This window comes from Propithecus coquereli, unplaced genomic scaffold (genome assembly GCF_000956105.1).
Source record: "Propithecus coquereli isolate 6110/MARCELLA unplaced genomic scaffold, Pcoq_1.0 Scaffold193, whole genome shotgun sequence".
NCBI classification, from domain to species: domain Eukaryota; kingdom Metazoa; phylum Chordata; class Mammalia; order Primates; family Indriidae; genus Propithecus; species Propithecus coquereli.
The window spans coordinates 3,368,923-3,380,603 of record NW_012144190.1 but is presented as its reverse complement, the minus strand read 5'-3'; the positions used below and the strand labels follow the sequence as shown (position 1 = coordinate 3,380,603).

The 11,681-nt window shown below is 52.2% G+C and overlaps 1 protein-coding gene across 1 annotated transcript in view; it reads left to right on the top strand.

The window, feature by feature from the left end:
• Positions 1–11,681, top strand: part of SULT2B1 (sulfotransferase family, cytosolic, 2B, member 1) — a 47,960-nt gene that overhangs the window by 9,478 nt on the left and 26,801 nt on the right. Inside the window, exon 2 of the mRNA XM_012643031.1 lies at positions 8,754–8,896. Coding sequence (XP_012498485.1) covers positions 8,754–8,896 — 143 coding nt within the window. The remainder of the gene's footprint in view (positions 1–8,753; positions 8,897–11,681) is intronic.

Here is an 11,681-nt window from a genome sequence, read left to right as displayed (position 1 = left end):
AAAAAAAAAAAAAAAAAAAAAAAGGAAGGGCAACAGACAAAGAAGATAGTTACTAAGTATTAAGAGGGCCGAGGAAGAAGCAAACAGGATGCTGAGACGGGTGGTAATGTGCATGGGGTTGGGAGGTCACTCGCTCTAGCCAAGGTGGTCTGGTCTGGGAAGGGGGAGAAGGAGCCAGCCATGTGTCATTTAAACATTGCCAAATGGTCTCCCAAAGATTCTATGCCAGTCACACGCTGGCTGAGTTTCTCTGCGCTCCGGCCAAGGGTGATTCATCCTGCCGAGGCTGAGCTGGGGACGCTTGCCAGGATGGGCTCCAAGTGGAGGCCGGTCAGGAGGCGAGGAGGGCACTGCACAGAGTGTTCTGGGAGTGAGGAGCGCTGAGCCCCGCACAGACTGGGGGAGTCTTGGCAGTGCTCCCCAGAGAGAGGCGAGCTGTCCACAGGCGCCTGCGGGGCGTGAGTCAGCAGCACAGCCGGCTGGCTGCAGAGAAACTCATCATGTGCCCAGTCATGCCCCTGGAAGGGTGGGTGTTCACGGGAGCCCAGGGCTCCCAGCTCCAGCCCCAACAGACCCCAGCGCCCCCTGACCCTTTCCCCCTTTGCATACACTGTTCCCTCCCACAGCCACACGCCACTCCTCCGCTCCCCCCCTTCAGGTCTTTGCTCAATGTCACCTCCCCAGAGGGCCCTCCCTGATTCCATTTATCTAAAATAGTGGTGGCTCACCCCCGTAATCCCAGCACTTTGGGAGGCCGAGATGAGAGAATCTCTGGAGGCCAGGAGTTCAAGACCAGCCTGGGCAACTTAGCAAACCCCTCACTACAAAAATTTTTTGAAAAATTAACTGGGCATGGTGTTGCATGCCTGTAGCCCCAGCTACTTGGGAGGCGGAGACAGGAGGATCGCTTGAACTCAGGAGTTCCAGGTTACAATGAGCTATGATTGTGCCACTGCGCTCCAGCCTGGTGGCAGAGCAAGACCCTGTCTCTGAAAAGATAAAATAAAATTGCATCCCTGCCTCCACGATCTTCAACCCCCAGAGGCTTCTGTTTTATGCTGTCCCCTTCTGCTATACTGCATTTCAGACATTAGCTATTAACTTCATCATTCAGCAGATCGTAGGCTGCAGTGGGGATCTCTGCCTGTTGCGTTCACTGTCATCGTAGTCCCCAGCGCCTGGCACATAATAGGTGCTCAGTAAGTATTTGTGGGGTGAAGGAATGAATTTGCTCCATTCAGGCAAAAAGGCCTAATGCTGACTTTGGGCACCAGATTGGGATGTCCCTGGAATAGAGACCCCTGTGTGTGCCTCCTGCACTGCTCCATCCCCCACAGGAGGCCAGATGGGGCTGGAGAACCACCAGTCCCAGGTGGGACCGTGGCAGAGGCCGGAGCTGCCTCTTTGCACATCCCTAGGTGGCCAAGAGGGACGCTGGCCAGCTGACATTTTGTCATCATAATGGCTCATGGGCGTTAAGCATTTATTTCCATGAACGATGCTCTTAAAAATATAATCATATGGTAAATTTACCTTTTGGAGGAGAGGTGCGGAATTTTAGGAATTTTAACACGTGGAGATTTGTGTGACCTCCACCACAAGCAGGATGCAGAGCTGTTCCATCTCCCCAGACAACTCTCTCGCACTGTCCCCTGTTGTCACGCCCTCCCCCCATCTCCAACCCCGGCCGCCACTGAGCTGTCTACTCTCTGTCCCTATTTATTTTCTTTGCAAAAATGTCATTGTATTTGTTTCCTGTTGCTGCTGTAAGAAATAACCACAAATGGAGTGGCTCGAAACGACACCACTGTCTTCTTTCCCAGTCTGAGGTCAAGTGCCAAATGGGTCTCGCTGGGCTACAAGTGAAGTGTCAGCAGGGCTGGTTCCTTCTGCGGACCTGGGGGGAGCCCAGCTCCGGGCCCTCTCCGGCTTCCAGAAGCCGCCCGCGTTCCTTGGCTCCGGCCCCTCCAACCGCCCGCGATTCGGCTGCTTGGCCTGTCCCGATCTCTCTCTGACCTCCGCTTCCGCTGTCACATCTCTCTCTGGCCCTGACACTCTGTCGTCCTCTGATAAGAAGGGCCCTTATGATAACTCGGGCTCGTCTCCCGTCCCAAGACCCTCGGCACAATCACGTCTGCAAAGCCCCTCCTGCCGTGCGACGGGGCGGACTCGCGGGTTGCAGGCATTCGGACGTGGGCGTCTTCGGTGGCCGTGATTCGGACCCCGACAGTCACAAAATGCAATCACACAGACACTGACCCTCTGAGCGTGGCTTCTGTCGCTCAGCGTGGTGCCTTTGAGATCCTTCCGTGCGGTCTTGGGGACTGGCGACTTGTTCTTTTTTCTTGCCGAGGAGCGAGTCTTGCATGGCGCAGCTACCGCCTTTTCGGGGGGCAGCGCGGGGGTTGAGAGCCGGAGGCTCGCTGTTGCCCAGGCTGGACCTGAACTCCTGGCCTCGAGATCCTCCCGCCCCAGCCTCCTCCCTGGGCCAGTTTATCTGCTGACCCGTTGAAGGCCGTTCCCAGGCTTCGGCCGTTCTGAGCGGCGCGGCTAGAAACACGAGCACACAGATGCTTGTGTGAACCTACTTTTCCCTTTATCTTGAGCAAACACCCGGGAGGGACAGTGGGTTTGTTTTAAAAGCTTTGATTATATTACGATGCCTCCTTGAGGTCCAGCAATATATAATAAAATGGGACCGTGCCCCTGAGACTTAAATCTTCGCCCGTCAGCAGGGGTGGGTGTGGTGGCGGCGGAGACTTAGAGAGGTGACATGAGGTCAAACCCGGGTCTTCCTGCCCCCGCCCCCCGCCAGCCACAGCCCCCGCCCGGAAGAGGCGCTCCTCGGAGGTACCACCCCATGGCACTGGGTAGTTAAGGGTGCACATTTTGGGGCCACGCTGCCTGGGTTCCAATCCCAGCAGTGCCCTGTGCAGCTGTGTGACATCGGCCAAGTGACCCTCCTTCTCTGTGCCTCCATTTTCCTCATCTGTAAAATGGGGACAGTAATACCATCCACCTCGTAGTGTGGTTGAGAAAATAAATGAGTTAAGACGCATACCGTTCTGGGGAGGACAGTGACAACGAGTGCCATTTAGCATTTCTTTCATTCTTTCAACAAATACGGATCAGGGGCCACCTCGGTGCCAGGCTCTGCTGGGAGGCAGTGTTTCGGATGCATTGGCAAAGAAGCCAACAAAAAAATCTTTTTTTTTTTTGGAAACAGGGACTTGCCTTGTCGCCCAGGCTAGAGTGCAGTGGCACAATCATAGCTCATTGTGACCTCAAACTCCTGGGTTTGGGCCATCCTCCTGCTTCAGCCTCCTGAGTAGCTGTGATTATGGGCACAGGCCACCACATTCCAATAATTTTTAATTCTTTTATTTCTTGTAGACACAGGGTCTTGCTATGTTGTCCAGGCTGGCCTCAAACTCCTGGCCTCAAGCGATCCTCTTGCCTTGGCCTCCCAAAGTGCTGGGATTACAGGAGTGAGCCACCAGGCCTGACCTAAAACCATTTCTTTTTTTAAAAAAAATCCCTGGGTTCATGGAGTTTACACGCAAACGGAGAGGACAGGTAGTGTGATATGTCAACTGCAGAGCAGCTCGGAGACGGCAGAGGGACAGGAGAGCAGAGCGGGGTAAGGAGGTGGGTGGGTCTCATTGTAAATAGGGTGGTCAGGGGAGGCCTCCTGACAAGGGGTGACGTTGGAGCAAAGAAGTGAGGGCAAGAGTCACAGGACTGAATGGAAGACAAAGGTGGGAACAGCCAGTGCAAAGGCCCTGTGGCAGCACCACGCCTGAAATGGAAGAGGAATGTAAGGAGGCCGGGGTGGCTGCAGCTGAGCGAGCAAAGAGGTCAGGGCAGGAGCTGAAGGCAGAAGAGGACACGGGGGCAGGTCATGAGCGATTTTGTGGGTCACTGTGAGGACTTTGCTTTTACTTTGAGTGAGAAGGAGCCACAGGAGGGTTTGAGCATCGGAGAGACCAGAGCTGAGTCAGGTTCTAACTGGATCCCTCTGGCTGCCACGTGGGGAGACCTGACCGCAGGGGCCCGGTGTGGCAGCAGGGAGACTGCTGAGAAGGTGACTGTGGTAATCCAGGCGAGAGGCTATGGTGGCTTTTAATCTTTACAAAGTTCCTTCCTGGCCTCCTTCTCCAGATGAGGAAACTGAGGCAGAGAAAAGTTAAGCTGTGTTTTCAAGGTCGTGCAGCTAGTTGGTAGCAGAGCCTGGGTTCAAATCCAAGTGTGACCAACTTCAGCCCATCTTCCTTCCCCATTGCGAGGGCTGGGCTGCTTGGAGGAGTGACTGAGCCCCCGTCACTAGGAGCTCCAAACTGGGGACAGGTCTGTTTAGGGCTCGCCTCTTGTGTGTCAGGCACTGGGGATGAAACGTGGAATGAGAAAGACACATTTCATCCCAGTGGCAGAGGGAAGGGTAGAGGCTCATGGACAGGTATTTAAGGAAACTTCCTATGAAGGCTGCTGTGTGCCCTTGGGGAACTATATTAACCTGTCTGGGCCTCCATTTCTTCCGGCACGAAGCGGTGCTCTCACTACCTATCTCCTGGGGTTCTGGGAGAAGTCTGCACTAATACATGTCCTTGGCATAGAATTTCCATAAAGGTGGCTCCCCTGCCCCTTCTCCCCTGCTGGGGCCAGGCCCTTTCCTGGGGGACAGAGGAATGTCAGACATGGTCTTTCGAGATCCTGAGGAGGCTGTGTCCCTGTCTCCTGGGGCAAGGGAGCTAACGATCAAGGAGGTCTGCATTTAGGAGGTGACATCTGATTTGGGGAGAGGTGGACAGAGGAGGTGGGAAAAGCATTCCTGGCAGGGGAACAGCATGTCAGAAATATGCAGACGCTTGGAGAAAGCGGGGAAAGTGGGCGTGACTACAGCTGGTGTCTGCAGGAAGGAGGCCCAGGCCATGCCCTGAGGACACTGAGGAGCCAGGGAGGAGCGGGGGCAGCATTGGGTATAGAGAGACCCTCTGTGGCCCCGTGGGAGATGGGCCGAGCGACACACTGGGAGGGGGCGGGACGGAGAGGAGGCTGGGTTGAGGGTCGGGTGGAGAGGCTGGGCCTCTTAGAATCGCATGTCCTGGGTCTCCAGGCAGGGCCAGCCAGTCACCTGCCAAGAGGCTGTTCCTGCCGCCCGTCTCTCGCTGGCTCAGTTTGTCACCTTCATTCCTCTGCTCCAGTCGAGCGATCGCTGCATTTGACCCTGGACATGTTTTGTGAGAACAAAACGGGCCTGTGACCCAGGCAGAGGAAAGGTCACCCTGCGGCCAGATTTGATGTACAAGGTGGGGAGAGAAGGCACATGGCACCTGTCACAGGACACGCAGTGGGAATTCAGCGAGCGGGATGCAGGTCGGGGCCTCGTTACCTGCCTCAGTGCCACACCCAGCAGGGGAACAGCAGCTGCACAGCGGGAGGTGCGACTAGTGCGCAGTGCACTGGGTGGGCCGTGGCTGGAGTGTGGGGTACATGGGAAAAGAGGGACCTGGAAAGACACTGTCTATAAGGCCGAGGGGCCACAGCAGCCCGGGTTCAAATCCAGCTCTGCTCGATCCTTGCTGCTTCCCCCATCCTGAACCTCCGTATTCTTGTCACCCGCAGATAGAGCCCAACTCTGCGCCCCCCACACCACGACAATTATTTCTGGAGCTGCTGGTCGTTCCGGGCTCAGCGGGGGGTGCAGTGTGGCCAGGTCTAGACGCTGTTTCCTGGGGCGGGACCAGGCTTTGGGAGCCTTTAAAGTCCCCACCCGGCACCCGGGGCTGAGAACCGCTGAGGCAGGCGGAAGGATATAACAAGCGCCCTTCGATTTTCCTCTCCTTTTGTCCTGGTAACCCCCTTCATTCATTCTTTCACACATTCATTCATGCCTTCAACCAAATCCCAGTTGAACCCCAGCACCCTGGGTTCCACCCTGGCCTCCTGGGGTGGGGCTTGGACCCCCAATTTGGAGACTGTAAGTGCGAGGGGAATGAGCAGGTCACCCTCCTACTCATTCGTTTATTCATTCAGAGATACTTCAGGGACTCCTGCAGGGCACAGGACCTTTTCCTCCTTGGCGTCTCGGTTTTCCTGTTCTGTAAACCGGGGAGATTTCTCCCCCAGGGAGCAGTTGGTCAGACCAAAGACCAAAATGATGCTAAACAGCTTCGTTCTGCTTAGCAGAGCAGAGCACTAATCAGGAGCCCGGCACTTAAAATACGTTATCCCTTTTAATCCCTCAAGTAGGATTAAAACCTTGAGACGGAGATTGCTGCTGTCCTCATGTGACAGATGAGGAAACTGAGGCTCAGAGAGGTGCGGTCCTATGCCCAGGGCACAGGAAGAGCACGTGTGACCTATGGAAGCAGAGCCAAGGCCGAGCAGGCCCTTAGCTGCTAATCTGCCTGGAAACTGATGACCTCACAACTCCTGCCTGGTAACCAGTGACATCACGCATTCCACTCCCGCGCTCAGCCTATGGGCTAACTGATGACATCACTGAACAAATAAAGTAATTACAATTTACTGGAGACCTACTGTGTGCCAAACCCTGCGCCAGGCAGCCAGCCCCTCCTCTGAGCTCACGCAGGGCTCGTCGTAGCTGCTATGACTGCGTATAATAATGATAATAATTTTAGCTCAGATATATTGAACGCAGGCTGTGAGCCAGCCTCTATTTTAACCATTCTTATCCTCTGGCAATCCCTATTTTTAAAAATTTGACAAATACTCATATAGTGCTTACTCTGTGCCAGGCATGGTTCTGAGCATTTTACATGCTCACGACGACCCTATGAGGCTATGTGACCCCAGGCAGAGGACACAGGTCTGCAGCTTACGTCCTCCTGCTGCTCCAAGCCTTAACTAGTCCCAGGTGTCAGGGACAACGCCCCTCCCCTCGGTCTCCGACGCTGGTGGAGGGCTTCAGGAAAGACACTGCAGCCCCCTGGGCAAATGGAAGCCTTCCATGGGCTTTGGTTTCCTCATCTGTCACCTGGACAGATGACAAGGAACTAACAGAAAAGTCCTCTGTAAGTCACCAGGGTTTTCAACCTCACTGGACCCAACATCTCACCTCCTTTTTATTAAAGCAATTTGGGGCTGGGTGCGGTGGCTCGCGCCTGTAATCCCAGCATGGCTATGATGACGCCGTTGTACTCTATTCCGGGGAACAGTGTGTGACCCTGTCTCAAAAAAAATTTTTTTTTAAAGCAATTTTGTTTAAATGGGAAGAGTATTTTTTTCCCTATAATTTTTTATGCATTCATTCACTGACTGTTTTATTGAAGTAAAACTCACACGAGTGCCATGCACAGAGCTTTAGTCAACAGCTCAATGAATTTTGCAAAGTGGGCACACTGTAGAACAGCCCCCCATCTACCCTCCCAGCCACCCCCCCTGACAAGGAGAAACCCCTTCCTGCCCTCTACTGCCTTAGATGACTTTCTCCTGTTTTTGAATTTCCCATCGTCGGAATCCTGCTGCGTAGACTTCTGTGTCCCGCGTCCTCCACCAACATCGTGTTTCTGACTCTCACCTGCGTGGTCCAGCCCAGGCCTCCTCTATATCACAGATGTGTGCGGCGTCTGCCAGCTGTCCTGAAATGAGATTCATAGACAACATAAACTACCTACGCACAAACTTTTTTAAGTTCAGTTTATCGTCCTAAGTGTGCTATAAAGGGACGAAAATGGAAAGTAGAACAGTGTAGCGGAAAACACGGGAGATCCGAGATTTGTGGGGCCTCAAGCTTATACCATTTGGAGGGAGTTCTCCTTGCGAACAAGAATCATTTCCTATGGCTACAACAGTGGGTAGAAGGAACGTTTATTCCAAAGGAGGAAAGAAATCACAGCAAATTGTTTCATTTTGAAAGCTGATATTACCTCCAAACGTCCCAGAAAAATAACAGACTAGCTTCTGGCTGCACCCACCTCAAACCTGTGTCTCCTCTTCCACCGTATACTTGAGGAGGTGTTGGGCCCCTCGGACATGTCCCCACCTTCGTGTCCCTGTGTCCCACCAGTGCTCCTGGAAGCAATTCCTGCACCCAGCCAGCTCGTGGTAGCTTAACTATACACAGAAGTGACTGCAGGCCTCAGAAGGAGCCCCCAAAAGCCCAGCAAAAGATATCCCCAACTCCACTTCCCCTTAGCCGGGCCCCCCAAATCCCCATCCCTTTCCCATGCCACAGACAGGAGCCCCCGGGAAGACTGGGATGGAAGGAAACTGTAAACTTAACCAATTGCTCTTAGAACATCTCACATTGGAAATTTGGACTCACTTGCCTGGCTACAAGAACACATCGCAGGGCTTTGGAAGGGCAGCTCAGGAGGGGTCTCGAAGCTTTGCGGTCTCAGTCACTTGGAGTCTGGGTCTCTCGAGTGGGCTCTGCTGCTCTGCAGCTGCACGGGGGTGGGCATGGCACCCAACTTTTTGTACCATGTGGGGTGAGTTAGTATCTCCCTGCAGGGTTGGGGTCAAGAGTAAATGTAGGGAAAGCGCCCCGCTGTGTGGCTTTGGGCAAATCACTTAACCTCTCTGTGCCTCACTTTCTTCATCCCTGAAGCGGGTATAATAATAATCACTGATCCTTAGGATTTTGGGCGTTGTTGTGGGGGTCAGTGAGCCACCCCCACTTTGCAGATGAGGAAGCCAGGCTCAGAGGGAGGAAGCCCCCTGCCAGGGTTTGAGGGCCCCTCGCCGACCACCTTGCTCTCCCTCATGGTGTCTCCCTCGCCCTCCTATAGCCAGAAGTTGCCAGGTGAATACTTCAGGTACAAAGGCATCCCCTTCCCCGTCGGCCTGTACTCGCCCGAGAGCATCAGCTTCACCGAGAACGCCCCCGATGTGCGAGACGACGACATTTTCATCGTCACCTACCCCAAGTCAGGTACTTGCTGGGCTGGGGGCGTGGGGGGCTGGGGGGAGTGGGGGGGGACAGAAGATGAGAAGGGTACACTGGGAGACAGGGGGCGTGGATATGTTCAGAACCGGGGTGAGCTTGCCCCCCACTCCCAGGAGCACCTTCCCCAGGTAGTGCCTGGCTCACGCTTCCCTCCTCTTGCCGACCTCCCTGGCTGAAATGCACCCCTATCCTGTCCCTAACTGTCCCCTTCGCCCTCTACTTTTCTTCATAACATTTACTGCTTCCAGCCACTGTGTCATATTTTTATTTGTTGATTTATTCCCAGTTTCCCAGGGAAATGAGGCCCAGAAGGGCAAATATTTCAGTCTGTCTTGAGAGCTGCTGTATTCTTTGAGCCTAGAGCAAAGCCTGGTGCATGATAAATATTTAATAAATATTTGTGGAAGGAAGGGTGGGAGGGAGGAAGGGAGGCGGGAAGGAGAAAAGTAAGGAGGAAAAGAGGGGAAGAAGGAGGGGAGGAAGGAAAGAGGGAGGGAATGATCTTCATTGTCCCCATTCGGTCATTTAAATGCTACTTATTGACCCTCGGTGACCAAGAGCAAGGCCTGTCAGTTCCTTGCAGTAGACAGGCTTTATTTAAACACACACTCACGACATTACTGGATAATTAGAGTCAGGGTGAATCCCAGCAAGGAAAGGTCCCAGCAGGGCATGTTGAACGTAGGTGACAAGATGGGGTCTAGGGCAGGAGGGGAAGCTCCCTGGGGAGGAGATGTTCATGTTGAGACCCGAGGATGCAGAGGGGTTTGCATGGTGATGGGGGAGGAAGGGTGCCCTAGACAGAGGGACAGCCATGCAAAGGCCCTGAGGCAGAGGGCTGTGGTGAGTTTTTGGGAGCAAGAGAAGGTCAGTGAGCCCGGGGTGGAGGGAGGGATGGATGGGAAACATCCCTTTGGAGCCAAAGTGAGGCTCTGCAGCAACTTTATTCAAAGAGCAAAGAGAACCCTCTGGGCCCAGCACAGTGGCTCAAGCTTGTAATCCTAGCATGGTTTGAGGTCAGGAGTTCGAGACCAGCCTGAGCAAGAGTGAGACCCTGTCTCTACTAAAAATAGAAAAAATTAGCCGGGTGTGGTGGTGCTCACCTGTAGCCACAGCTACTCGGGAGGCTGAGGCAGGAGGATCACTTGAGCCCAGGAGTTAGAGGCTGCAGTGAGCTATGATAATGCCACTGCACTCTAGCCCAGGAGACAGAGCAAGACCCTGTCTCAAAAAAAAAAAAAAGAGAGAGAGAGAACCTTCTAGAAGATTTCAGTGAGAGAAAAAATAGACTTCAGCTTTCTCTTCTCTAAAATAATGGGGTTAATCCAGTTGACTGTTTATATTTTTTCAAAATATTTTTAAAAATTTTCAAAATACTACATTCACCCTTTTTAGCATAGAGTTCTATGCAGGGTTTTTTTTCTTTGGTAACAGTTTTAGGATATAATTCACATATCATAAAATTCGCCCATTTAAAGCGTACAATCCAGGGGCTTTGGCATGTTCACAGAGCTGTGTGTCCATCACCATGAAAATTCTTCGAACATTTTCATCGCTCCAGTGAGAAACCCGCACCTGTAAGCCATCAGCTCCCAGCCCTCATGTCCCCTCCCCCGGCCCCTGGCAGCCACTGATCTGCTTTCTGTCTCTGTGAATTTGCTATTCTACACAGCTCGTGCACTGGAGTCACACGATATGTGGCCTTTTGTGTCTTTCACTCAGCATCATGTTTTCGGGGTTCATCCATGTTGTAGCTTGTATCAAAGTTTCATTCCTTTCTATGGCCCCGTAAAATCCCCTGGTACGTATGGAAAGACTATATTTTCTTTACTCACAAGTTGATAGACATTTAGATTGTTTCCACTTTGGAGCTATTATGAAGAAAGCTGCTAAGAATATTTACCTACAAGTTCTTATGTGGACATATGTTTTCTTTTTCCTTTTTTTTCTTTTTTGAGACAGGGTCTTACTCTGTCACCCAGGCTGGAGTGCAGTGGCATCATCATAGCTCACCGCAACCTCCAACTCCTGGGCTCGAACGATCCGCTTGCCTCAGCCTCCCTGATAGCCGGGGCTACAGGTGCACGCCACCATACCCAGCTAATTTTTTTCTATTTTTAGAAGAGACAGGATCTCACTCTTGCTCAGGCTGGTCTCGAACTCCTGACCTCAAGCGATCCTCCCACTTCCGCCTCCCAGAATGCCAGGATTACAGGCATGAGCCACCGTGACTGACCCTTTTTTCTCTTTTTAATTAGCTTACTTGTTTTCTTATCATTGAGCATTGAAAGTTCTTTATCTTACATAATCCCAGTACCAATCCTTGATTAGATATTCACTTTGCAAATATTTTCTCCCAGTCTGTGGTGTGTCTTTTCATTCTCTTATCAGTGTCTTCTCAGAGCATAAGTTTTCAATTCGGATGAAATCCATTTGTCAATCCATTCTTTTATGGACCATGCTTTGATGCCATATCTAAGAAATGTTCGTCTAACCACTATTCACATAGATGTCCTCTGTTTTCTTCTAGAAGTTTTATAATTTTAGATTTTACATTTAAATCTCTGATCCATTTTAAGCTAGTTTTAAAATATGGTATTGGGTATAGATCCAGGTTCTTTCTTTCTTTGCACATGGATGTCCAATTATTCCAGCTTCTTTTTAAAATTTAAAATGTATTCATTTTTCTCTTAAAAAGCAATCCATTCAGGGTGGGCGAACTGGCTCACACTTGTAGTCCCAGCCACCCAGGAGGCTGAGGCAGGAGGAT